General features: G+C 35.6%; 1 protein-coding gene across 1 annotated transcript in view; it reads right to left on the bottom strand.

The window, feature by feature from the left end:
- Positions 1-16969, bottom strand: part of Tis11 (Tis11 zinc finger protein) — a 60845-nt gene extending 43876 nt beyond the window's left edge. The window contains exon 1 of the mRNA XM_017902262.1: positions 16342-16969. Coding sequence (XP_017757751.1) covers positions 16342-16398 — 57 coding nt within the window. The 5' untranslated portion in view covers positions 16399-16969. The remainder of the gene's footprint in view (positions 1-16341) is intronic.
- Between the last annotated feature and the right edge of the window lie 6815 nt (positions 16970-23784).

Genomic DNA, 23784 nt, shown 5'->3' on the forward strand with positions numbered 1-23784 from the left:
AAAATTATAAAACTATTATGAAGATATTTACAATTATTTACAATTAAGAAATTGAACATTTACAATTATTTAGTGTTATGAAAATAAATATTCACAATTATTTCTAATGATGAAACTAAATATTTATAACATTATATATATTTACAGTTATTATAGCAATTATAAGATTTAATATTCCCAATTATTTCTAATCACTGAAACATATTCAAAACAGCCATAAAATCTAACATTCTCAATTATTTACAACTATAAAATTCAATATCCACAGCCATTTATATCAATAAAAATTAATACACAAATTATTTCCAATTATAAAGCATTTACTACTAAACTTCTCTACTTTTCATTAAAATTAATTATCAATTATTCCCAATTACAATGCTGCCAATAAATTTCTTCAATTTCTTTACCAGCATTTTTTAAGGCCCATTTTCATTCCATTCCCTTTACTCTGAGACACATTTTCATTTAGCAAAAACACTCGTATAATTGGAACACCACTAATCCTTTCACCCAACCATAAAAGAAAAGCTTCCTTCTGCAAGGATTAGCAGTATCAAACCGTCATTCTACCCTCTCTCTCACCCCAGCAAAAACAAATCGTAAACCCCCGCAGACGTATTTTCCAGACAAAAGCTTATTACACGCAGGAAATATACCTGAAGTATCTCTGAAAGAAGCGCCAGGCGATAATGAAAAGAACGCCGATTACTTTCGGTGTCATTTAGCTAACAAGCCCCGGCCACAGGCAGCTGATTTATTACGAAAGTAAAAACGTGGTTAGCGACCTGAATAACCATAATAAGGTAAAGTTACTCGAGCAACAATCAGGCTGTACGCCGAGATAAATTACACCGGAAGTCTGCAACATTGTTGAAAAGACATAGAAAGAGGCTTTGCTTAATGTAGCTAACGAGTTCAGCCGAGCAGAAAGTAGCATTTGCTGGCCTAGCCAACAGACAGGTGTCTCTTGGAGCCTCTAATCGAACGCGTGAACCGATGAAATAGAATGGCACCTCGAGATCAATCGGTTAGCGTGATTCGTTGGCCAGTTTCGCGAGATAGCCGCTAGATGGCCAGTTTTCTTGGGCCTATCTCGCGATGCGTGATGGTTACCGGGGCGAGTTGGTGAACTTTCTCGTTCGTTTTCATTTTTCAAATCACGGTCGTTCCAGTTTTCCTTTCGTCGTTAATCGATTAATTAATCACCGGGTAGAGGGAGATGGGAAAAGGGAGAAAGAAAAAGGGGAAAAAATAACAAGTCATTAACGATGAATTCATTATTCTGGTCACGCAGCGGAACACAACACAATATCTCATTCGAAATAGCTGTCCGATGCACGCAGAATACTTATGCACTCCGTGCTAATCACTATTCCTACCTTTCTCAACAAGGTTCGTGTTCCGAGTATAATGTTTTAGTAATGCAACGCCTGCACGCTCGACCGACACGCCTTTCTTCGAGAGTCTCGCTTCGATCGCCGCTACAAAACAACATTTTTTTCTGTCTCTCTCTTTCTCTCTATCTGACACGCTGGCGCTGTCTTGCTCCGGCAGTGTCTGCATCCCCACTGATACTCTATTATTAAAGATACGCTGCAAAACACCGTTTTTGCGGCGATCGTAATAGCACTAACCTTCCGCGCTCGCTATGTTTTATTCAAAGCCTGGTTACTTATTAAATAGCTCCCACGAACTCGCTTTTCATTTGGCTCGAGTTCTTGCTGCCCGTGAAAAATATGGAAAGATAGTGTTTTTCTTCGATATCACGTGAAAATGTTTTGTAGGTTAGGTTCGAGTTACGTTTCAGTTAGCTATGAGGCTCCAAGTAGGCATAAGCTACGTTTGATCTAGATTTGAGCTACGTTTGATCTAGGTTCGATCTAAGTTTAATCTAGGTTTAATCTAGGTTTGAACAAGGTTCAACCTAGCATCGAGCTAGACATGAACTGGACATGAGCTAGGTTTGAAATAGCTTTGACGTAGGTTTGAACTAGATTTGAACTAGATTTGAACTAGATTTGAACTAGGTTTGGACTAGGTTTGGACTAGGTTTGGACTAGGTTTGTGCTAAGTTTGGGCTAAGTTTGGGCTAGGTTTAGGCTAGGTTTGGACTAGGTTTGGGCTAGGTTTGGGCTAAGTTTGGGCTAAGTTTGGGCTAGATTGGAGCTAGCCTCGAACTAGGCATGAACTGGACACGAGCTAGGTTTGAAGTTTGAATTAGATTTGAACTAGATTTGAACTAGATTGGAGCTAGCCTCGAGCTAGGCATGAACTGGACACGAGCTAGGTTTGAAGTTTGAATTAGATTTGAACTAGATTTGAACTAAATTTGAACTAAATTTGTACTAGGTTTGGGCTAGGTTTGGGCTAGGCATATATGCCAAGGTTTGGACTAGGTTCAGACGAAATTCAAGCTAGGTTTGTGCACTGGGCTAAGTTTGAGTCGATTAGATCCGATCTGAATTAGATTGAAGTTAATCTTTACCTATGTTTGGTCTATCTTCCAGTTGAATTTGAACTGAATCCAAGCCAATATATATTCGAGTTGGTTTTATCTTAAGTTTGAGCTAAATTTGAGATGAATATGCAAGCGTAAATTTGACACGAGCTAGAACTAGCTTTGAGCTAAGTTTCAGACTAAATTTAATATAAATTTAAAATGAATTACATATAAGTTGAGCCGAGTCCAAACTAAATTTGTAATGAATTTAGAGTGAGTTGAATTCGAATCGAGTTTTATTCAATTCTAACCGAGTTCCTATTAAATTCCTATTGAATCCTTGTTGAGTACCCATTGAGTACCCACTAAGTACCCATCGCGTTTAAATTGAATTCGTATCGATTTCAAGCGAGATTAAAACTGAGCCTAAGTTCAGGTCATTTATTTTCGAATCAGGCTATTTAAAGGAACAGGATTGCAAACAAAATCCATTAGAAGCACAAACACGCGAGGCAGCAGAATTTAATCGCGCAACGGAGCAACTACGTTCAAGATCAAGAATTTGAAACTGGTTCGCAATCACTATTATTACAGCCATTACAAGACGATCGAAGAAACGTCGTTTGCTTTCATCAGAGCTGCGCCACTTTCTAAAACAATAAAATTTTCAACCGCAGTCTCTTTCTAAACGTTACCATGGCACGACGCGATCAAACTAATCCCAGAACCCAAGAAATTCTCTCATCCTTGAAATACGGCCGCGTAAATTCCTCGTCACCGGGTCGTCCGTCATAACTAACGACGACCGACTCTGGCCTAAATCTTTTCGGTGGATCGGTCAGCCCGGCGTGGAAAGTCGAATCTTTTTAATTGGAAAGGTGGATCTCGCCAGGTAAATCAAGCGTGAAAGTGAAAAAGTGAAATCGAGAGGCGCCAGAAGCCCGGGCGAGGGACCAGGCCCAAGGAAAATATTCTCCGGCACTCTCGCTTTTTTCACGTGCGATACAGCCTTTAGGCTTCCTTGGGAACAGGGACGCGCGTTGTGGGCAACGCAGAAAAGCAAGGTGCACACCGGTGCACCCTGTTCTCCGCCTTCAGACGCTTTTGTGTATCCAGTTTCTTTTCAGGAATATGGGAACATTTTTCGGACGTCTCCACGAATACGATTTTTTTGCCAAGAGAACCGCAAAAGGGAGACCGGCCAATCTGTGATAAAGGAATAAAAGTGGGATTCCATCTGTTCGGGAATTCATAGACCTGTTCTGGGCGTGGAATATAATTCCCAATTTCGTTGGAGGATTCTTCGATAACGTACAAATTTCTTGGACCTAATCTAGCTTTGCACTATGCAGACAAGAATTTGAATTTGGTTTCTAATTGTAATATTGTATTTTATTTCAGTATGAAGGATTATTCGGTAAAGTACAAATTATTTTTGGGACCCAATCGAATTTTGCAATATGAAGATGAAATTTTTTAGTATAGAAGATTCCTCGATAACGTACAAATTATTTCTTGGGCCCAATCTAGCTTTGCACTATGCAGACAAAAATTTGAATTTGGTTTCTAATTGTAATATTGTATTTTATTTCAGTATGAAGGATTATTCGGTAAAGTACAAATTATTTTTGGGACCCAATCGAATTTTGCAATATGAAGATGAAATTTTTTAGTATAGAAGATTCCTCGATAACGTACAAATTATTTCTTGGGCCCAATCTAGCTTTGCACTATGCAGACAAAAATTTGAATTTGGTTTCTAATTGTAATATTGTATTTTATTTCAGTATCGAATATTATTCGATAACGTACAAATTATTTTTGGGGCCCAATTGAATTTTGTAGTATGATAAACTTTTAATATGGATATTTTTAGAGGCTATTAATAATAGTAATGTTCTATTCGAATTCTAATCTTGACTTATAATTTAATTCGAAATATAGTTTAAGCTATATCTAGTAATTTTGAGAACAACGATGTATCTTAATAAATTCAACTGGTTGTAATGACTTTCAAATGTAATAACGTGCTTCTATTCTAACCTGGAATTTTATTTCAATTTAGATTTTAGCAATAACAATAGTGTACCATCGTTCTACCATTGTCTTTCAACGTAAATTATAATTTTAGTTATTTCTAGTGACTTTTTGTTAGTAACAGTGTACCTTCATTCGAACGTGAAATTTTATTCTAATTCGAAATATAAGTAAACAACATCTAGTGACTTTTCGTTACGTGGTGAATTTCATTTTAGTACAAATTAAAATTTGCATCGTTTCTAGTGATTTTTGAAAGAAATGGATAAATTAATTTCGATTCGAATCACAATTTTAACAATTTCTAGTCATTCTTTCAAACAGTATCGCAAGTCATTACTATTAGTATCGAAAGTCTACTATTAAAGATAATAAAATTATAAGAATATCTGCAGTAAAGATATACAAAACAGAAATCTGAAAGGGGGCAAAGTGACTTCCACTGGAGCGAACGTAATTTTTCGCGCCAATAAATTGAACACGAGGAAACCGTAATCCCAATTTTTTTCCTCCCATGGGCAGGTTCTTTTTTAAAAATATGGGAACATAGCACGAACAAGGAAGGACGCCCGAAGACCTCGAAGTGTAATCGGTGAATCCGCTCTGATAAACGAGCAAAAAAAGATACGCGCACCTGGTAAATAGATGGCTAAGAAGCCAATCAGTGTAAGTCAGTTACGCGTAAAAAAGCGGCAGCGTGAAATTTCAAGTGTCCGTGTGAACGAATTGCTGCTGGCCTTAAAAAAGTCACCATTTTTCAAACGTTCGAACTGTTTCCTTACGCAAAATCAAAGAGAAAAGACATTCAAAATTCTAAACAAAGTAATAATAAAAGAACCTTCAATAAATAAAAATTAGAAAATTAATAATTTCAGTATAAAATACTGATTATGTATACTATTGAAGAAACACCTAATGTATGTAAAATATCTTTTCCATATTATACAATGGTATGAACAACATGCTAAACAATATTTGTAATATTATACTACGCGGTAATGTGTTGTATTATAATAATAAATTGATGTCATATACAATTGTGATGAAAAAAAAAAAAAGAAATAAAATGGATGGAATATATTAGGTGTAGTAAAAAGAAATCCATTATTTCTGCATTCAATTTCATTGCAAAATAATGGATTTCTTTTTACTACATCTAATATATTTATATATTGTATCAATTCACTATATTAGAAATGAAAAAATATAATTGTGTTAACTATAATATCTTCCAATATTAATAATAATTCCCAATTGTAATAAATGCGTCTTTACATTTCTTTAGTCCAGATATTTCAAAATTACATTTAACCAATTATACATAAACAAAATTAGAATTTACTTTTAAGCTCTACTAATTTTAAGCTCTTTTTCTAAATATCACATACACATGCCATAATATATATTATAATATATATAATAATCCATGCAGGTCGCTAATTTCCATCAATTTTGACATACCCCAACAACCCAACCACTCCTATTCCAGCACCAAATACCACCCAGATTTAAAAGAAAACAAAAACACCCTGACAAAAGTCTATTAACACACACATGTAACACGAAGTTCGAATTTACCCTAAAAAATTTAATTTTCAACACCCCATATATACCAATTTTTTAAATTTTTACACATTTCATGCGTACCAATTTCAAGCTTCATTTTTAAACACCTCATATATACAAATTTTAAGCTATTTATATATTCCATGCATATCAATTTCAATCTTTATTTTTTAACACCCCATATATACAAATTATAAGCTCTTTGTATATTCCATGCATATCAATTTTAAACTTTATTTTTTAACACCCCATATATACCAATTTTAAGCTTTCTATACATTCTATACATATCAATTTCAAACTTTATTTTTTAACACCCCATATATACCAATTTTAAAATTATTATGCATTCCATACACACACAATATTTTTATACATTCCATTCTCAGGTATTATTTTTTAACACCCCACATATACCAATTTCAAGCCTTTTTAACATCTCGAACACAATAATCAAAGCTAGTCGCTAATTTTAACGTACCCCGATAACCTAACCTCACACTATTCCTGAACGCCCTGCGTCGCCCACAGTTCCAACAGGAAATGAAAATATCCCAACAAAAGGACACCAGGAGGGGTTAAGCTCAAACAACAACACGCTGCATGAAGTAATCCCGTGTATAATGAGTCGCAGTTCCACAACTACATTTGCATAGATACACCGCGTACATTCAGCAAGCGGTGGTTCAATGAGATAACCTTTTAATAAAATTTATTTTCACGCTCGAGGCAGCGAGTTTCCTGGTGCAAGTAGACCTTACTTGGAGAAACATCATGCAAATTTATGTCCATAAAATATTTTCCACGCAACCGCAGCCGCCTTCTTTCGGTGCGAGCAGGAGAGCAAGGTGCACGAACGCCAGAAGCCCCTTCCTGTTCACCTCACGGCCCTTTTGTTCCCCGAGTTTCTTTTCAGCAATATGAGAAATTCTTTCAACGACGTTCCACCACCGTAAAAACCACTCGACCGATGTACCCCCGGTTTCTTTACGGTTAGTGTCACAGTTCGGTTAATTCCTGCATTTCACTTCGAGACGACAGGCTCGACCTGGCTCGCCTAATTGCCGATGCCACTATTAGAAAACTTGGCCCATGGCACCCTGAATATCCCATATTTCAGCTCAATATGTCAATTTCTTTCTTAAATTTAAGTCTATTCAGCATCTCTGAATTCAACCTTTTAAACTCATTTATGAATTTTTTAAACTTTTTCTAATTTATAAAGGCGATGAAGATGAAAATATAAATAATTATTACTGTGTCCAATTAGTGTAAATAAATATTTGGAATTCTTATTTTATTTTAATAATACTAGATTTGCCGATCTATAGTGTGCATCTAAACATGGTGTGCATAGATTATAGTGAAGTAATAAACAGTGAAGTAATAAACATGAATTTTGCCAAAAACAAATAATAATAATTTTGCCAAAACAATTCGCCACAAATAAATTTTAATAGTTATATGGTTGATACTGAAACTATCAAAAAGTTTCTGATTCTTTTTATACTGAGTTATACTACCATAGACACCTATTTATTTAATTATAACGTTAAGGATTAGGTTAAGTTAGGATAGATCAAATGTTATCTACAAAAAGTATTAACCACATAAAATTAATGGATTCTTTTCAATAAATTAGAAACGGTTTTTGGGAAAGTGAGCCAATGTATACAAGACTATAGCAAGACAATTGCAACAGCGCCGCCACTATCGTTCGAAAGAACTACTAGTTTTTGCCTGTCCTACTTTAATCCAAGATTACACGGACTTTAAACCGGATAACAAGATACACCAGGGGACCATAAAAATGAACCGGTAAATGGCAATGGATTGTTATAAGCGATATGCAAGATCACGTGGCAAAAAGCAACACCGTTTTTATGCGCCAATACGATTCACGAATAATCGACGGATCCGCAATAATTGCCCTTGCGATTAAGCCCTAGCTCCACGCGCAGTTTCCTAGTGACTCGGAGGATCTATAGTGTAGTACCAGTCAGAAGACACGCGGAAGCTTCCGTGATTTTTCGAGGCGTCGATTGACTATAGTCAAAGCCACCAGTCTTCGCGAAAAAATACCCCCCACCCCCCACTGCTATGAAAACCCAACTGCGTCTTAAAAGACATCGATACCCTTTGTACAATAGCAACCAAGACAGCGAGGTAATAAATCAAAGCGTGCCACAGCAGCACCGTCTAATGTCTTAAGAATGTATAGTATATTCTGACTTAGGACGACGTGTAATAAAAAGGACGACTTAGGAATAACGGTATTACCTTTAGAAGTAAACGGATTTTGCGTGTTCAATTTTTTGAGTATTATATATTCGAAAAATCGGACATCGTTAAGAAAAGTACAAGATAAATATGAGTTTTCATTTGGAAATATTCTATGAAAATTATTAGCGCGGGTTTAAAAGTTCCTTTGTACAGCCCTGGTTGAGAGCGACAAATCGAAAATCCCGAAGAAAAGATCGTAAGAGATATATCAATTTTTATTTCGATATGTTGCAAGGAAAATATCGGTTCGGTTTCGAAAGATACTTCGCACAGCCCTGGTCGAGGTTCTAGGTTATTATGTGCCTGTGTTTCTATCAGCTCGCCTGCCCCAACACCCGAAACGTGTTTACTTTTACGCTTGACCGATTTTACGCCGGCCGTGCTATATCCTATCATCCGTTCAATTTCAGAAAACACGGCAACGTGTACGAGCAGGTATAACCAATACAGGAATCAAAGAGAAAAAAAGCACTTCGCTCTCAGAATCGTTTGCGCGAGCAAAATAAACGAGCAAATACTTCAGCTCCTGTCCCCGTCTATCAGCGTTTTACCAACGGAACCAGTTCCTTTTCAAAAATATGGAAAATTCGGTAGAACATAAAAGAAACAAACACGCAACAAATAACTACCACGTTGACCACGTTACGGCACTGGCTTGGCGTATGCTCGCGTCTGCATAGAAACCAGGCACAAAGAATGGTTTCTCCCTTTCTTTCCTTCTCTCTACCCGACCCGTACATGCTCCATCTCCCTTTCGTTTCACCTTTCTTACTCGCCCATTTCCATTTCTATCCAAGCTCTCTTTCTCCCTCGCTCTGTCTCTCCCAGCTTTTCCACTCTTCATCTCATTCCCATTTTTCCACTTTTTCCCCATTTGTTTCCAGCATCGTTGCCCCTTTGGTTTCCCTCGATCGTCCATCCCTGTCTCGCTTTCCCGAGTCTCTAGCGTCTACGGTCCTGCCTGCCCCCATGTCTAGCCTTCCTTCGTTCTCCCCACTCCCGACCCGCCGCGGTCTCGCTCCCACTCACAGTCTTTTCCTCAGTTCGTTCTCTTTCCGTCGTAAATCCGAAGCAACAGGTTCCTACGCTGCTTGCGGCTTGCATTTGCCCAGCCGCTTTTTGTTGCTGCTGCCGGCGTGCTGCGCGTCGGACACGTTGCTCGCTCAGGGCGAGGTTTCCACTTTCAGAAAAATCCAGACCGAACGATTCCACGGGGAGGGCAGACCTGATGCTTCCTTCGACGTGCCCCGATCACCAGCTCGAATCAGCCTTTTCGAACAACCTGTCTCCTCTATCCTCTCGTGATAAATAATTTACGTCCGCCGTACGAGGTTCGCCGTCGTCGCGAGCAGTTTTCTGTGCTGCGCATGCGCGTTACACGGCGTGTACTGGGACGAGGGAAACCATTTCTGTAGTACGATTTCTGCTCTTCGAAATGAGATAATAAAACGGTTTCAAAACAGTATGACTATTAGAGGATATAGCATAGGAAAGGAAAACTTAGTATTTTCGGTGCGAATGGTAATTTCTTGAAAGTAGATGTGACGTGAGAGTTTAATTTCATCTCTTCCTGTGTTATTAGAGGTTATTAATAATACATGGTAAATTAGACGTGGCCTACAAGCGTGTTCGCTTTTCACTTTTTATTTCATTTTTAATATCTTTGACATTTCTAATGTTCTTATTTTATCAGTAATCGTATATTTATATTATTAGTAAATTAGACATACTGTAATGAACTCAACAATATTATAAGCTAATAGTAGGTATCAATAACAACTAAATATTCGAAAAAACTATAGATGAAAAATATGTACTAAAATATAGATGAGCAAAATCTTGATAATTCCAAGAATTAGACTGAAAATCTACGCAATTTAATACCCAAAATTCACGTCTGCCAATCTACTACAGTTTTCCACTTATTATTTAAAATCAAGTGGCAATTCCTAGCACAAATTGACAAAATTCAACGAATAAAACGTTCTTCCCAGTAACCTTGGTTTTCTTGCAACTATTAAGGTTCCATTGTATATTATATAAGTCAATAAGAATGTGTTTAGGGTACACGTTTATCTGAAGTTTTCCTTTCTTATTTCGACACGGAGAATTTATATCCAAATGTTGACCCAACCTTTTCGATACACCCTGTACATTTTATACTTCCGTCTATTTAGCGTCTCGTCGCTCGGAACCTCGCTCGACGGTATAGGAATAAATTTCGTTGTAACGGCCAGGAGGAAATAAAGAAAAGTATATATACCGCCGCGTACACGTCCGGAATAAGATGAGAACATTGTAGTTCTTGGTATTCTACGGTGAACAACTTCTTTGAAGTTTCTAACGTTATGTGCATGTTTATTAGACTTGTATAATTTTATATGGGCCGCTTAAGTTTTATAGCTGAATATCGTTACTCGTGTTACCGCGTGGCACAGATTCTCGCGTAAATTACAACACTACCTATTCCCCCGAAATTGCAACTTCCTGATTTTTAACTAGAAAGTCGCTTCTTTCTTTTTTTATCTACTTTCTGATTTCTGGACGCGCCAGCGTTCGACTAGCGTGACGAAAACAGAATTATCGCGCAATTTTTTTTTTTTATGGCAAATATTAAACATAGTTTCAAAGTTTAAAATTGCTATTATAGAGATATTTGATTGCTATAATTAGACATAAACACTAGGATATATAAATTAAATAAATAAATTTTTGTGGAATTGTATTTGATATTATAGTTATAGCAGTAATTAAGTTATATTTGATGCTATTTTTAAGTTTCGTTAGTTTTTAGTCTAAATTAAACTAGGGACTTTTTTATTTTGATACTATTAATCGACTTTTGAACATATTAACGTTAAAAAAAATATTCTAGTTCAAATTTTCGTTATACAATAACACGGAGGTGATATGAAAATGTAAAATAACAGGTACGAAGTACAAAATGAATTTTTAAACTATTTGTCTTCATACATCCATTACTAACCACATTTGCATTACTTATGCCGCATGCTGATAGTCAGTAACCTGATAGGTACAAAGTTGAACATATTAACGTTAAAAAAAATATTCTAGTTCAAATTTTCGTTATACAATAACACGAAGGTGATATGAAAATGTAAAATAACAGGTACGAAGTACAAAATGAATTTTTAAACTATTTGTCTTCATACATCCATTACTAACCACATTTGCATTACTTATGCCGCATGCTGATAGTCAGTAACCTGATAGGTACAAAGTCTATTTCTATAATATAAAATTTTACATATGTATCTTATTTATTATAATTTTTATGCCTATCAGGGTTATAACTGAAAATTATACAGTACAGAAACGATAAATTCGTTTTCGTCTATTTTTGTACTTGTATCTCAATCACAGATACAAAACTAATTTTTCGAGTTTCAAAACTAAGTAATAAATCCACAAAATTATGACAATCGAATTTACAAATTATTCAGGAAATGTCAAAAATACATATTTAATCCAAAATTCCGGTAATAACAAATTGATAAATATACAAAATTTCGAAACTGATGTGTAAAAAAGCATGATTCATTTCCGATTAATATTAATACGATGTTATCTCATTTTCATTCCTATACTCCAATAATTTATATATTTTCAACTTTCCAAGTTTCACATTCCAATAATTTTAACATCAAAACTACGCATCTACTCTAATCCAAAAAGCACAGAGTAGACAACAGATGCAAACAACTCCAAACCATTTTATTTTCCCTTCACAAGCACTACTTTTGCCTAACTCCCAAGAAAAATCACGCATACAAGAAATCAGAAATCAGAAAAATTAAATATACCCAGAATTATAACACAGAAGTCCAAAATTCCATCTCCAAGCTCGTATAACTTACGCCACAAGAAAAAAGGACGAGAAAGAACCGCAGGCGGAGAGGATCGCTATCTACATATTTTACCAAAGTCCAAATTTCGAAAATGGCGCCTTCGCGGCATTGGTCGACGTCCACGAAAGTCGACAGGCTCTTTCGATCGAACGAGTTTCGAAATCGCCGAGGAGAAATTGCCGAGGAAAGTTATGGGGCTTGCGGTATAGCTGAAAAGGAAAGAGGGAGAAAAAAAAGTCACGATAAAACTCGAACGCCGTACCATTTCGCGGCGTAAACAATGGCGCCTTCCTCGCGTCGCAGTTCCTCCGATCCTGTCGCGGGAATAATTTCGCGATGGCGTCGAGAAGATACACGTTCCTCGCTCCTTCTCTCTTTTCTTCCTTATTTTTTCTTTTCCTTCTTGCCTTTTTAAATTCCTCGGCCGGTAACGGGTTGATATAATTCGATGGCTGGTAATTCGTGCCAATAAATGGCCCTCGCGTGGTCCCTGGACTAGCTTCTATCCGGGCCAATCGTGACCGAAGTAAGCTAGTTAAGTCGAGACTTGGCTATGAATAAATGAATGGAGGCTTGATTCACCAAGGAAACAATTTATAGAACGATCGTGGTATTTTTACCCGCGAACACGCTCGCCCACGTGTTCCTTGCTTTTCGTTTGATCAATTGCCCACGGTTTAAGTTCATTCTACCGCTTAAACGAATTCCCGATGCAGTGATACGAGTCGTGCAACTGGTGTGCAGTCGAATTCTGATCAGGTGGCACAGATTGTGGCGCTATTAGAACGGACGGACCCGTTGAGGTTAGGTCCCTATTCGGCCAATCGATTTTATTTTATTACGTGGTTAGATGGAGTGTAAATAATTAAAAGGTATAACCAGATAGTATATGAAATATTTCAATATACTTCCAAAAATTGAGAAATAATTATTTCAAGTAATTAATTTTCTTCTATTTCTTTTTAATTTGTAGCGTTAATATTAGACACTACCAATCTGCAACAAACATTGAAAGTACTATACACGAATAATAATTGTAGTGATATTAGAAATAAGTATATATACTGACGATTTTATTCGAACAAATTTCCATAAATAATTGCAAAAGTAACATATCTGAAATAAATCAGTTTGATTCGTTTCATATCCCTGGTGTTAATGGTAACAAGGAAGAGCAGAACCTGGTATACCATGAAATCAGATAAACGTATAAAAATGATTAATTACGATATACAGATTTCTCTGATAAGACACTTGGAAGTGAAAATAAATAATTTTCGTGTGTCACTGTGTACAATTTTCACGATTTTCAATATCACGTGTGAACTATTATTTATAGCCCAGGTAACCAATAAAATATCGCGTCAATGTTAAAATAAATAAACGATCAAATGGACGTTATTATAGTAGCACTAAAACAATTTCCAATTCAAATAAATCTCGTGAATTGTAAATTTCGAATTCATGCTTCGTAGAAAAAAAATTATACAGTGGAAAATAACCGGGAGTCTTCCTTCAAACGTTCTTATTAGAAATCACGCCACGTGTACAAATATCTATGAAAAAAAAGAAAAGAAAGAAAAAATGAAAAGGCAAAAAGAAAAAAGAATGAAAATAAAATAAGAACTTTGTTCCAGAAGAAAAATCGTAACAAGCTTCGCCACGTTCTCTTATCGCCGAACCAGATTGACGGTTATGCATACAAAAGGAAGTTGGTAAACATAAATGAAATTATTTGCCTGTTTTTCTCGTAACCGGTGAACAAAGGCATTTGTATTCAAATTAGAGAATATCAGCAGGTATGATACAATTTTATTCCAATAATGCTTCGGAGAAACCGGCAAAACTTGCGAAATAAAGGAAGCCACATGTTCCTAGAACATGTCTGTGTCGTATAACAAAATAGGGATCTACATTAACGGTAATATGCGAAACACGATTCGTGAAAACTAGCCTAGACGCGCACGCAAAGCAGAATATACTGTAAACTTTATCAAAATCGCCAGATCTAACGCCTGAACTAGATTCTAACTCGAATATTCATTTAATCCCACATTGTGAACTCGTTTTTCGGTAGATTTATATTTTTCTGGCTAAATTCATGTTTGAAAACTCGCCCCACTTGCTGATAGACTTCATAGATATCAAGTTTGTATATATCAGAGGTATATCAATATATAGAGATAACTTACACGCTCAATAAAACAGTAGTAGATTAAATGTACAATATCTCTTTTCCCCCAGACTCGATTGATAACCTTATTTCTATGACAAAACCAGAAACTCGCTTATCCCGAATAAAATTTATCATAAACGAAAACGATAAAAATTATTCGAGCACACGAATAAAACAAATACACATATACGAAATTTTAATTCATATCTAGGAAAATAAAAGCGATATTTGAGTACATTATACATATAGCTTATACTCCATTCATCGATATATACAAAAAGTATCAAAAAGAAATTTTTACGTCACCAAACGTAAATCGACGTTAGACGCCATTTCTAAATTATTCGACCATTTCTTGGTTCACAAACAAACTCTATCGCAGCACGATAACGTATCTTCGACCATGAATCCAGCATTAGAAGAAGTATTAAAAGTATTAGAAATACGTTAACGATAAAAGTGAAACGCAAATTCCGAAGGATGAGAATCACTGTAATCGGAGATTTGAGAAGCGTGAACGAACGACGCAGGACGGAAAAACACAAACACATTGGTGCGCGGTTATGCTAGGAACGATCATGTCGTCGCAAGTTCGAGCGAGTCACAGCTGCGAGCAACAATGTCGTCCGTGGAGCTGATAATCGATCGACTATACGCGAAACTGAAACTAAAGGCACTAGCAATTGTTGAGACATATATTCGTGCGCGTACCGAGCTCCAAAAGTCAGAACACAAACGTGACTGAGTCAACAAGTTTATCAAATGAAGAATATTTACAACGACAATGCGAACGACCCCCAATTTGTGCAAGAAATAAAGTTCGAGTTTGTTTTCATACGAATTTCACGTCTGGCTACGAACCGAAGCTATATTACGTATATCTATACTCAAATATACATAAAGATAAATATATTTATCAAAAAGGCAGAGAAACGCGTAAAATTTAAAAATAGGTTATGTACGAAAAATTATTCGTAAAAGATATCGAAAAGGTCTCTTGGAAAATCAAGTTCAAAAATCGTGGATATTTTGCTCCATTTTCGACGAATTGCAAAATAAATTGGAAAGTCGAGTTAAATTGAACAGACACGGGAACGAAGACGATTTAAAGGAGAAATTTCATTGGAAAGAAATAAACGTGGAAGAAAGCAGCTACCACGCGATCGAAAATAACACTTACATCACTATCTCCCATGCCGTTGCGCGCCAAAATAAATACTCTTACCATAGCCATCGTAAGACAGGCAATTAGAATGTCTTTCTAACGAGGTTGAAATTTCGTATAATTTATTTGTAAAGATGCACCATATCCTAGAGCGCGGCCCTGTTTTTGCTATACAACCTAACCGCACAGATCCTCTGTACACCATTTCTACCCGTTCCATTCCATATTTGTCCGGCAGTGCAATAGACCGTGGCAGTCGGAACAGAATACGTACCAACACCGTTGCACAAATGTTTGCGCCACGGTACCACCGAGTACCAGCGAGTACTACAACGGCCACGAGAGAATTCAACGCGAACGACCACGCTACGAAATTTCTTGGTATTCGCGATGCCACGTGCTGAACCAGCCATCTTTGCATCTAGAACCAGCCGCTATCACTCGGATTCTCGATTCTTCGAAACGATAGGAAACACGTTCGCGATAGTGTAATCTTAATAGAAAGTAATCGACAAAGATAATGTGGAATATCCACTGGCAAAACAAACATGTCAAACATCACCTGATTCACAACAAAGTTCACGAGTCCAAATATAGAAAGAATTCGTTGGATTCGTAATGTTTCAAGTATCCCTATAACCGTAGTTTAATGTTTGCTGAACGGTACGTATGACACTATCGTACCATGTAGCCTGTGGCCCTACGTATCGACAACATTGAAAGTATAGAAAAAAAGAAAAAATAGTGGCAAAAAGACGAAGGACAAAACACGATCGTGTGAGAAATGTAAAAAAAATCTTACCTTAAATAAATGCTCGCTACACTCGAACATAGGGGTGCTCATGACGGCAGTCGACATGTTCCCTCAATTTCGCACAAAAACACACTGGAGCTAGTTGTAACGTAGTCGCGATCCGGCCGTGGCTAGCCTTCTTCCCCTTCGAGATCAGGGCAGCGTGCGTGGTGTAGCACGAAAGCCGGTGAAAATTTGAGAAAAAACCGCGGCTGTATGTATCAACTTCGAGAACACAAAAACTGCCACTCCGACGATACGCTCTTGTTGATTTACATTGGAAGCACACCCGTTCGACTCTCGCAACGTACGAGGAGACCAACGAAGACGCGAGTTAGATTCGCGAAATCAACCAATTCGAACGATCGACGAGTAAGTATCTCCTCTCGCGTCGAACAAGCACGCCGCTCTCTTGTCTTCGAGCCTCTTCGATGCTCAGCTTGTCACGTGTAGAGATCACCGTGAAAACGAAAGACGATTACGTATATACGTATATGTGTACCGGTGACAGAGAGAGTACGTGCGAGAGAAACTTGGCACTTTTTCGGATCGAAGAATCTTTGTCGCGGTTCCCGTGGAGGGGGAAACTTGAAAGCTCCCGTCGGCTCTTTCTTTTCCTTCTCAATGAGATGTAGCTCGCAGGGCCTCCGAATGCGAACTGAGGATCCGTGCGACCGCGCGACAGTCAGTGAGACTCGAAAGGCGGCACCGCGAGCTCCACCAATCAGACCGCGCGTCACTGCCAGTCATCCCCACCACGTGCGAGCCGCTATCCGCGGAGATTTGGCAACCACGCCGTCTCCTCAGACCAATCATACAAAACATCTCTCCCTCGTTCTACCGGTACCAGCAACCCCTTGGTCCGCGGATTTTCGAATCGTTCTTGTTCCCCTTCATCCTGTTCTTTCCCATTGGTCGAAATTTAGGGTGGTTTTGGGATACCCAGTAGCATGGCTGTTTTTAGACCGATCAGCCCCCACGATGCTTACGAAACGCAGCTCTTCCAATGACTGTCAACCAAAACGACACTCCAAAAATACTAGCAATTGCTAGGTAGCACGCGATATGAGACCTTTACAATGGTAACGATGACTCCACTGCTAATAATCCTCGCAAGATCAATTTTAAACGGTTCTTTAAATGTTTTTTCCTTTATTGATTTATCACATAGGTACGAGGCTTGTTATTTAAAGACATATTTATAAGAGCGTAGTATTATATCGTTATCAGCGCGTCTGCTTATCTCGTATTTAAGAAAGTTGATGATATCGAACCTGATTTTCTCTTTATTTCAAAACTGACGAAAAATATTTTCAAACTTTCCATTCTAAAATATAATTATATAATACGTTACAATAACAACCAAAATAATGTTATACGTTCATTGCACTAAAACACTATTGTTTACCCTATTACACCTTTAATGAACTAATTAATTTCTAAAAACGAAATACGGTTGATTTCTTCCATCAAACGTTTATAACTTAAATTTGTGATTTACAAAATTATTTTATAGAATAAATCTATAGTAAATTCGATATTGTTCGAATTTGTTTAAAAATTATAATTGGATGTGCTGCTTCGCGCAATTACAGTACACGCAAATTTACGATTTTAGGTGTTGGTCTACGCAGGATACTTCAATGAAGGTTTTCACCGTGCATTAAGTAAGGTGAAAAGATAACCGAACGTTACGTCGACGTTCTAAAGACGACGTAACTATTTCACTTGCGGTATTCAATGCAGTGTGATCGGATAGCACGAATGTAGCCGCGCGATAGAATACTGAGAAGAGTCGCATGAATGAAATTGAGCTTCTATTCATGCACGATGTAAGTCGTAGATTGTAAATAACCACCGTCCACGCATTGTTAGCATTCGATTATACGCCGATCTCGATGTGTCGTAACAATGCAATACGCCGATTCATGCTAATACAAAAAATCTATTCGTGAAATTTCTAACAGCTCGTGCAGCCAGCTTTTCATACGGGTAATGTATAAATTTTATGGACTTCCGAAGATAATCCGACTGAAACAAGAAAGGTGAAAAGGCCACAATGCGCAACGTTAAGAGCAAAACTGCGAATCATCTTTGTCATTGGCAAACATTGTGTCTGAGCCTCTCACTCGATTTTCCTGCCAACCAACTATCGAATCGTCAGGGATGAAAATCATGCAACGAAATTATGGAAATTATGAAAACGAAATTATGTAAACGAGAAATTACTATCGTTATGTATTTCGTCATTCGTAACAATTTTGTCAACTCCAGTATGGCAATATATTTCTAAAGAAATTTCGAATTGAAAAGTAGTTTGTATCCATAAACAATTTAAATTAGAAAATAAAAATTAGAAAATAGAAATTGGAAAACAGACATACATTTCGCGAATATTTTTATGCATTTGCTTCACTTTGTTGTTGTAAATTTGTATTGACTATGGAAATTATGAAAATGAAATTATGTAAACGAGAAATGACTGTCGTTATGTATTTCGTCATTCGTAACAATTTGATCAACTCCAGTATGGCAATATATTTCTAAAGAAATTTCGAATTGAAAAATAGTTTGTATCCATAAACAATTTACAGCAGAAAATAAAAATTGGGAAATGAAAATTGGAAAAAATATATATATTTCACGAATATTTTTATGTATTTGCTTCACTTTGTTGTTTTAACACTTTACACTCGACGACTTTTTGGCTAGAGAAGAGTAAAATTTCAAAGATTCTCTACTAAAAAATTGACGATACGTTTTTGAGCAGTAAATAAAGAATAATATAATAACAGAATTGTAGAATTATTTGATTTCGGTACCTCGCACACTGTTACATTATATTAAATTTGATATATTAATTAATATCGATCTTCCAAATTTTATGAAGTGGTGACTGAAGCTCACCTCTCGAGTGCAAAGGGTTAAATTTGTATTGACTATTTACTGCTGACATTTACAGCATTGCTTATAATACGGAAATTAGCGTTACAGTTCATAAATGTCACTTCCAATAGGAAAATATAATGTCAATCACGTGTTGCACGTGATGAGCAACGTCAAAACTACTCGCAAAATGAACTCTATTAAAAATTCCACTGAAGGATGAAAGAACATTAGAGAAGCTGTCTATGAAGTCGTGTTCGAGGAAAAACTGACATTGAGAAATATACACGACGATAGCCTGCTTTTCATTCACAAGTCGATACAGCGACGCGATTTACAATGGAAATGGAGATTTCAATTCGTTCATGGGACACGTATGCGCTGTATGGCCCACAAAGAGCCCGCATATCCCGGACTGATATCTTCACATATAGCTAGGCCACCATAACGAAAACTGACTCCCATTAGCCGTTATATATAGCTTCATGAGAATCTGTTTGGGGTTGAAAACATTAACCCTCCTTCTCCCTATTAGGGTTCTATCACGAAGAGACCCTCATCGGCCCGTATGTCATGGAAAAAACCGTGACACCCTCTAATTGGACAGGGTCTGACTTCCATGCTGCTATCAAACGATGTTGATTATTACACGATAACCCTAAGCGGATAGAAGCTACGGGGATTTTTATTACACTGATAACTGGCCACATGAAGCATATCTATTGAACTTCCGTGAATTATTGAACGGATTAGTACGAATACCATGATTTCGTATTAAAGTATCTCAGGAAGAAAAATTATTATGAAAATTTTAATTAAATTATTTTTATGGAAAATTATGCACCGAAATAGCGTTTAATTTTAATAGCTATTTACTCATTCCATAAAACTGAAGAATAATTTCAGAAACTCTCAAAATTTTATGAATGTTGAAACGTGTTGAATGAAATTATGGTCACGTGATTAATGCAGCTTATGGTTACGAGATTTGAAATAAAAAGTTTATGTCGAATCAGACTCATTGTAGTACAAAAGATTGACGATAATTTGGTTGTGTGTTATGAATTATGAATAAATTTGACAATTCGATATTTAAATAAATATTATGGATAATTTTTTATTTATGTTTACTCGTGAATTCGTCTAATTTGGACATGTATACTGTGGAAATTGGTATCGGTTTATGGATTAGCAGTAGAATTAATGTATTATAATGAGAAAATAATGAAAGGTATTTTGATAACGAATGAATGATAGAATCTAGCTTCGAGGGAAGTTTTAATTATTTTCAACGCGCTATAATTATGTTGAAATTGTAAAATAACTGGAGGTATGGTTGGTCCTCGATGCAAATTAACCCTTCGCACTCGACGATTTTTTGGCTAGAGAAGAGTAGAAATTCAAAGATTCTCTGCTACAAACCTGACAATATTTCTTTAGCAGTATATAGAGTCGTATAATAATTACCACTTAGACTTATTTGATTTCGATACTTCGCACACTGTTACATTATCTTAAATTTGATATATTAATTAATATTGGCCTACAAAATTTTATAAAATGGTGACTGAGGGTCGCCTTTCGAGTGCAAAGGGTTAAAAGTTTAATTTTCAGATAGTAATCCGAGGTATATATCGTTGTTTATTAATAAAATGAAATTAAAAACTGGTCTGCACCATCTGTTCAGTGAATATGCTCGTCGATCGTTTTCGTTTAAAAAAGAAAAATAAATAAATTCTATTGAAGTATATTAATCTGTTCATTATATAAAATTAGTCTTCCAAATTTTATGAAATGGTGACTGAGAGTCGCCTTTCGATTGCAAGGGATTAAAAGTCTAATTTTCAGATAAGAATCCAAGGTATGTATCGTTGTTTAGTAATAAAATGAAATTAAAAACTGGTCTGCACCATCTGTTCAGTGAATATGCTCGTCGATCGTTTTCGTTTAAAAAAGAAAAATAAATAAATTCTATTGAAGTATATTAATCCGTTCATTATATAATCCTTGTTATTAATCCTTTATTACCTGAGCCAGGTCTTTTGCATTTAATAGCTCTTACGTGGCAGTACCGTATCGTTTTGACAGAGTTTCCAGGTCAGTGTCGGTGAAAAATTCAGGTATTCAACCGTTAATAATGATTATTTCCTTTATCCCTGATTACAACTCAGGGTTTCCACAATCTCACCATAATATAAATCGCCATATAATACAGTCTTCCTCATAACTTAGCATACCTCAATTTACCTGGGTTACTGCGTGTTACCTTTCCATTAAAATTCTGTTCGATACTGCAGAAAGTTATGTAAGTTCAATATACCGACGTTAATTATCTTCTCTTTTCATTATAGGTCGAGCTAATTGCTATATAGATTAATTATAATAGCGAATTTTTCTTTTCTGCCTATATGATTATAAAAATTACTACTTTTCCTCTGTAGGTGTATTGTTACGACAGTGAATATATCTTTTCACTATGTGATTATGGTAATGAATTTTTCCCTGTGTATATTATTATTATAGCAAATGTCTGTTGTGTATGATCCTAATAATAAATATTTTACGTGTCTGTATCATCATGCTATAAATGAGAATATCGTTTTTGTGTATTTGATTATGGCAACGTGTATTTTTTCTGAAAATTATTCTAATGGTAATTAGTTTTCTTTTGTGTCTTGTTATAATAGTTATTTAAATTCTATGCACCGTTACAATAAATATTTCTCTCCTGTATATTTTCATAATAACGATTATTTTTTCCAAACAAATAATAGGATATCTCACTCGAGTATATTATTATAGTTATCGTTTCAATAATGAAGTATACCAACCTCTCTTTAAATCATTTATTGTATAATGATGACTCATTATTCCTACCTCTACTGTTTTCACATTTTATCCGAAATTATAAAACCTAATAGTAAGCCACAATGAAATAGTATACTGAAGTAACGTATAAGTAAATCGATATATTATAGTGATTGTAAATTTGACCATGAAAACAGAAAATCTGAAACGTACTGAAATATTCATAATTATTCAATTATCAATAAAAAATTATGTACATATTAATAAAAAAGATTTAAAAAACAAATATAAATTTATACTTATTTATAACCGTACAACTTTTATTACACCATTGGGGCCCAGATCTGCAATGTTTATTCATTCGATTTTATCTTCATTGATAAAAATTGAAAAGGAGAAGATTACACAAATAAATTCGACAATTTTTGTTAATATTTTTGGTTTCAAAACAGAATCTTCAATTGTTTCAAACTTTCCTATAAAAATATGTTAGAGTTGCTACTTAATCGAATAAAAAAATTTTCGAAGTTCCATCAAAGAAATCAGAAATATCAAATCAAGTCGAAAACACATTTTCGAAAGAAAGAGAAATAGAAATTTAATTTATTTTCGTGAAAGTCATTCTTTATACTCATTTTCTGTACCATTCAAGGAGAAATCCTCCACGGCCTTTCTAACCTAAAAGGGTTGGAACTGATAATTAATGGACAGGAACGAATCCTTCACCAATGTTCGTTTAAACCGTGTCGAACCTTTTTGCAGCTCTTGACATTGTACCTCCATAAAATTAGCGGTAGTTTCGCTTCCTACTCGAACGACCTCGTGTCCAAACTTCCGGCTTTCCCTTTACAAAATGTCACTTCCTCCTTCAATTGATACGTCAGTGTTACAGCTGCGAGCCATTTTGCAAAAATCGACTGAGAGCTGAACGAGAGAGGAGACAGCGTGTTGTGATCATCGAACAACGACACCTAAGCTTTCTCTAAACAGATATAGGCGATTTTTCAACAAAGTTTATGAGAGGGTTGGACGAAGTTATCATAGACAAGATAAATGATTCATCGATTCGAATGCTGAATCATTCTGATTGCTTTTATTCAGAATTTTCGAAACCTCAATTCAATTATTTCAGAAATTACATTTTGCGGCAAGGTATCGCTATTCTTGTGCCTTTACTTTTGACATTTACTATAAATCTTCATCACGTGTTGGTATTTTTGAATTCCATGACCAGAAAATATTTCAATATAGCAAACTATTATTTATTATTTTTAAATCTTTGACAGTGATATTAGTTATTTGTAAATGTTGAATGACGAATTTATATTGATGTTAACGTAGTATAAATTATGTATGAATTATGGTTCAGTGCGAGAAGAAAAATTTGTTTGATAGTATGAGAAGAAAAATTAATAATATTTTTATTTTAATTCTTTTTTGATATTTTATTTTATTTTCTTTACTTTTGACATTTACTATAAACCTTTATCACGTGTTGGTATTTTTGAATTCCATGACCAGAAAATGTTTCAATATAGCAAACTGTTATCTATTATTTTTAAATGTTTGACAGTGATATTAGTTATTTGTAAATGTTGAATGACGAATTTATACTGATGTTAACATAGTATAAATTATGTATGAATTATGGTTCAGTATGAGAAGAAAAATTAATAATATTTTTATTTTATTTCCTTTTTGATATTTTACTTTATTTTCTTTACGTTTGACATCTACTATTAATCTTTATCACGTGCT

The sequence above is a fragment of the Eufriesea mexicana genome, unplaced genomic scaffold, assembly GCF_001483705.2.
Source record: "Eufriesea mexicana isolate 0111107269 unplaced genomic scaffold, ASM148370v2 scaffold1801, whole genome shotgun sequence".
NCBI classification, from domain to species: Eukaryota; Metazoa; Arthropoda; class Insecta; order Hymenoptera; family Apidae; genus Eufriesea; species Eufriesea mexicana.